Source organism: Octopus bimaculoides, chromosome 20, assembly GCF_046866305.1.
Source record: "Octopus bimaculoides isolate indiv1 chromosome 20, ASM4686630v1, whole genome shotgun sequence".
Taxonomy (NCBI): Eukaryota; Metazoa; Mollusca; class Cephalopoda; order Octopoda; family Octopodidae; genus Octopus; species Octopus bimaculoides.
The window spans coordinates 5,437,441-5,443,349 of record NC_142947.1 but is presented as its reverse complement, the minus strand read 5'-3'; the positions used below and the strand labels follow the sequence as shown (position 1 = coordinate 5,443,349).

At 37.0% G+C, this 5,909-nt stretch overlaps 1 protein-coding gene across 1 annotated transcript; it reads left to right on the top strand.

The window, feature by feature from the left end:
* Positions 1 to 1,725: 1,725 nt before the first annotated feature.
* On the top strand, positions 1,726 to 5,597 carry LOC149131575 (H/ACA ribonucleoprotein complex subunit 3-like). The gene is made up of 2 exons (XM_089338683.1): positions 1,726 to 1,964; positions 5,233 to 5,597. The coding sequence occupies exons 1-2, from the start codon at positions 1,911 to 1,913 to the stop codon at positions 5,371 to 5,373; spliced, it is 195 nt and encodes a 64-aa protein (XP_089194809.1). The 5' UTR covers positions 1,726 to 1,910; the 3' UTR covers positions 5,374 to 5,597.
* Positions 5,598 to 5,909: the final 312 nt, after the last annotated feature.

Sequence of the window (5,909 nt, the reverse complement as noted above, 5' to 3'; positions counted from 1 at the left end):
CACCAAACTTAACCCAGATGTCTTTGTCAACAATATCCCCTTTTGTGACCTCATTTCTTACATCCTAAATTAACTAGGCTAAATGTACAGTGGGTATGAAACAATGTGTGTTGAGTACAAGACAAACTAGTTTTATAAAATGAATTACGTAAATTGAATTGATAATGATCTTTATAAGATTATAATTTCCTGAAGTATTAAAATTTATTGTTAGAGCAAATGCTTAGAACCTCCATTATGTTTTAATTAATTAGTTCTGCGATTATTTCAAGTATTTTATTGTCAGATTTGCACAATGACCTTTATTTCTAAACTAGGGCAATTATCCACTTGGGTCTTAGTGAATAGAAACATGGTTTACACACACACACACAGAGGCATGCATGCACACATGCAACTTTAATTTAGAAATGAATACAAGTCCTATGTAAAACACTGTCAATACAGTGAAAATAAGAGCACCACAACAAACCACAGCACATACCCAAGGCACAGAGAGCTGCGCTTGGGGTAGTGCAGTGAAAGACTACTGAATAATAATAATAATAATAATAAAAGTAAAAGATAAAGATGAGTTTGAGTGGTAAAAGACCTGGCAAGGGCTATGGAAGGGCAACTTGAAAGGCTGCAATGAGGCATTAGTGAGCAGAGCAAGAGAACAGACCTCAGAATGAAATAGACTGAGTATTGATAAAAGCACTGACTCATCACCAATGTAGAATGTGTTCTGGAAGGAGAAAGCTGAAGCCACATTGTCAGTGAGAATATAAAAGGAGACATGACATCATGGCCAGGTATGTGTAATGGTAGCTGTGTTATAAAGGAAAAGCTTGTGAGAACCAAGCTATGGTATGAACACAAGCTAGAGGGGGGGGGGGGTACTGGAAAATGGACAAAACATAAAATCCACTGGGATATTGATATATAATGTGATCAGGTCATAGAGTCGAGTCAACCAGATATTAATCTCATCAATAAAGATGGAAAAGAGGTTAAGGTCAGAGATGTTGCAATACCAGGTGATTCGGAGATGAAAGGTAAAGAACGAGAAAAGATGGAGAAATACCAGCAAATGAGGGACGAGTTAGAAAGGAGTTTAGGTATGAGGAAAGTGATTGCGGTATCAATAGTAATTGGAGCATTGGGAGCGGTCTCTAAGAGGTTTGAAATGATCATGGAGAATATTGGTGTTACTCTCAGACTTGAAGTGATCCAGAAAATAGCTTTGTTGACTCAACAAGGAAAGTCTTGTCTTTTAGAGGAGAAAGCCTTACTTGAAAACGTTGGTAATTCGTTATTACCTGCTTTCAAGGAAAGAAAATCTGAGAATAAAAATTTAGTTGAGTGTCAGAGGAAAATAATAATTATGATTGTCTGATATAAGCACAACCCCAACAGTTTTGAGAGAAGAGGGTAGTCAATAAGATGTGACTTCAGAATCGAGCTTCTATCTTATTCTGTCGAACCCCTCGAAAGATGGAGGACAAAGTGAACCTCAGTAGGATTTGAAATCACAATGTCAAGAGCTACAACAAATTCTGCAAAACATTTTGTCCCTTGGCCAAACAATTATTCCAAATATATATTAATAAATATAATTGTTGCTTCGTTTGTATGTTAAATTAATTTTAACATATTTAATACAAAGGAGCATGGGAAAATCTAGCCAGTCGGCATTTCGGTGTTCTCCGCATTAAATTTGTTAAGACTAACTTAACTGATATTATTTCATACAGAGGCGTCTCTGAGTAGCTCTTCTCGCACAAGGTGCTCCCTCTGTATTTAAAAAAGAAAATTATATTTAAGTTATCTCCCTTGCAGTACCTGACCTCAACACATTTCCACGTGTGTTTCGCTCCGTCTCCACGAGTTGGCTTTTCTCATTTGGTTTAGAAGAAAACTCTTCGAAAATGCTTTTAATGTATTATATGAATGAAAAGGGAGAAAAGGTTTATACCCTGAAAGTAAGTCTTGCTATTTTTTACTTTTAAATATATTTTACTTTAACGTATTTGGAAGAAATGCGTCGAAATGGGAAGAAAATAGACATTTTTGGAATAAGCAATTCTTTCCCAATTAGAATATTTTACGAAATAGAGAAATACCAAACGATTGAAGTTAAAAAACATCTCCCGACTAATTCAATATTTGTTCTTACAAATCTCTCATTTACCAGTTTCAACGGAATCTTGCTGCGGTTTTTATTATTCATTTGATTTGATTCTTGCAGTTATTGACTCCTTTTTGAACCCCACAAGGTTTATAAAAAGCAAAAGGTCCTTATATATACGGATATCATCTGTTACCTGCAAATATTGGACTCGTGCTTTGTCAACAAATACATTTTATATCAATTACGGAGATCTACTTGTACACTGAAATTGCATATAATCAAAATAATCGTAATATACATCCTCGAAAATGTCTCTCTTGAAAAATTTCGTTAAAAGTATTCATTTAACGGAGTCCAGTTGTGGTGTTTCGGATTTATCCCAGCCCCCCCCCCCCCCGATTTTTGTTGATTAAATTAATTTTCTATTTTTCTGATCTTGTAAAGTTTATGAGGGATTGATGCTTTCCCGTGTGGGACATTCGGTTTGGAATATCTGAACAAATTTGTGAAATATGCCAAAGCTAAATTCCGTGTTATTAATACAATCTAGTCTTAGCAACACGCAGTGAAGCCAACTTGTTAATGAACAGACATTACAATTAATATCTAACACTTTTTTAATTGAAATAAGTAAAATGGTAATCGTATAACAAAGTAGTCTAATTAGAAACAAAACCAACCGTACAATTTGGTTTCAGGAATTACCGAAACGAATAAAACACCTTGTTTGAAGTAGGTACCTAATAGGTAACTGAGGAGAATAGCGACCTAATTTTATGAAAAACCATCATAGTTTACATGAAAGATAGAACCACAAAATATTGTTTACTATTTTTTCGTTACTTCAGAGACAAAAAAGAAATACTTGAATTTTAAAAAGACCTGTTATTACGACGAGAGAGAAAAATACAAAACATCTTGGTTACTTCTAGATTTAATAACGCATAAGAGTCGGCAATGTTTCTTGTTTTAAAAACGTGAATAAAAGAAACAAAACATTTTGGTGACTTAAAAGTATTTTATTAAATGTTTTTTTTAATTTATAAGATGTTATGGTGTATATAAATTATCAGAAATGTCGAAAAGATGCAATTTATAAACACATTTTGTATTTTAGAAGTTATTTCGTGTTGTCGTATTTGTGTAATTTTAACCGATCAATGATGTGTATTCAGTTAAAGAAAATTACTGCTGCTGTTTGCGAACAACTTCCGGGTCCACTCCCTTAACAAAACCCTTCTTTAATAACCAAAGATGTTTTTATAGCAACATAGGTTTACTGTATCAGGGTTGATTTGAGGCTAAATGACAACAAACTTATTACTGAGACAGACCAACGACGGGGCCTGTGTGTGGCTAGACAAGACTCCTTAACTGAGAAGGGAACAGGTTTTGGAGGGAGGTGGCTTTGTGCCAGGCGATGAGAGGTTAGAATATGAACGGAGGTACAGAAATAGGTGTCTTGCAGTAGAGGAAGAGATACATGACTACCTCGGTTGGAGAGAGAGAGAGTATAATGAGTAGGCAGAAGTTGAGAGAGAGCAGAGTTCAGGAGGGTTTGTTGTGAGAAAGAGATTTGACAGGGACACGGGTGCAGATAGGTTTGCAAGTAAATGGGGAACCTGGGTGGAGGGAGGGACAATGCCTTTAGAGCCTTGATTTCACATCTTCTCAAGCACATGGAATTACCAATAACCTTGTCCTCTCCTTGATGAGGTTCACCTTTAGATCATTTTTCATCACTTCATGCCATGTCTTGCTCTTCTACAGGTTCCCTCCATATTTGAAGATCCACACTTTCTTCTGCCGCTGTCTTCATCCGCGTCTCATGATCATGCCAGTGCAGTCTTCTCTCTTGCGCACCACAGCTGGTGCCACTTCTGTCCAATATTTCTCTTAAATCATGGGAAGTACAATATTAAAAACTAGGAGAAAAAAAGAAACCCTCTAGATATACAAAGTTTATTAGATTTCAAATTAACAGAAATGCTTGATTTACAATTGAAAATATTGACAAAAAATATTTGATTTTTACAAATTGCATAACTATTGGCTGATGCCAGCTTCCATGCTTGACTGGCTTCCATGCTGGTGGCACATAAAAAGCACCAATTGATCATTGCCATTGCCAGCCTCCTCTGACCCCTGTGCCAGTGGCATGTAAAAAGCACCCACTAAACTCAGTGATTGGCATTAGGAAGGGCATCCAGCTGTAGAAACACTTCCAGATCAGACTGGAGCCTGGTGCAGCCTCTTGGCATCCCAGACCCCGGTCAAACCGTCCGACCCATGCCAGCATGGAAAACGGACGTTAAGCAATGATGATGATCGTCATCATTTTGTCTGTTTCTCTATATAGCCATCTGTATCTCTCATTTTTTTTTATCCTTAATTACAAACACATACATGTCATCGTCGTAATTTAATGTCCGTTTTCCTTGCTGGCATGGGTTGGACAGTTTGGCAGGAATAAGGCAAACCACAGATGTGCTGCTAAGCTCCAATGTCAGCTTCAGCACGATTTCCATGGCCCAAAGCCTACTACGAGCACAAGACCTGAAATGTTTTTAGTGGAGGGGCTGGCCAATTACATTGACCCTATTGCTCAGCTGGTGCTTATTTCATCAACCCCAAAAGGATGAAAAGCAAAGTCGACCTTGGTGGAATTTGAACTCTGAACATAGAGATGGATGAACTGCCGCTAAGCATTTTCTCTTTCATGCTAACCATTTTTCTGCCGATTAAGAATAATAATTTATTCGTTTAGTGGCAAATAGAATGGATTATTCTTGTAATTTTTGTGAGAGGCCAAACGAGTCTCAATCCGTTCTGCCTTTTCCTTAACCACCCATTTCTCTAAAGAGAAGCTTGTGTACCTGTGTCTGTGTGCACTTGTGTACCTGTGCATGTGTGTATCTGTGTCTGTCTGCACGTGTGTACCACAGAAACAGTCCCATTCTTGGCCCGTTCGGGGTCCACTGGCATGAAGAGCCCCAGTATCAAATGGTCTCATTTGATGTAGTTGTCATTTGAAATTGTATTTTTATGTTCTTCAAATGTAGCTTTTTTTGTGTTATTTTTGTTTGTTACTTGTTAAATAATTTCTCTTGTTCTTACAGAAGATGGACCCTCAAGGAAACCCAACATTTTCTGCTCACCCAGCCAGATTTTCACCTGATGATGTTTATTCAAGACACAGAGTCACCATCAAGAAAAGATTTGGTATTTTATTAACACAGCAACCTAAGCTTTCATATTGAACAATGATGCTTCTATACTTAAAGGCCAGTGGTTAAATGGAATGACCAAAGCGACCACTCGCAGCTCTAACAACCTTAGTGACATCACAGTCTTATGGTTTCTCTCCTGTATGTGGCTTTTGAAAGCCTTTTTAATCATCATGGAAGAATTACACAGCTTCCACTAATTTAATCGTAATTCTCAGATCCTTGGCATCATTAAAATCTAGAAATGTTAAACTTCACACGATGTTTCCTTGTGGAATTATATTTTTACAAGTTCACAGAACATTCTCCATTTGTATTTACAGGAGACGCTAAGGCCCTTAGCATTTTCTAATGGATTTTGAGTCTGGGTGAGAGGCATGATTTCATCACCAAGGGCATAAATTTTGGTCCCTTTAACTGTTCTGTTACCAGAGCTGCCTGAAACTGCCTTTGCTTTTCTGATACAAACTTCCTGTTTTAAAGGGGGACCTAAATAAAAACCTTGCATTTCAATTTATGTTCCAAGCCTCAGATTAACAAGAGTCATTTTTTTGCTAAATTCTTCATTT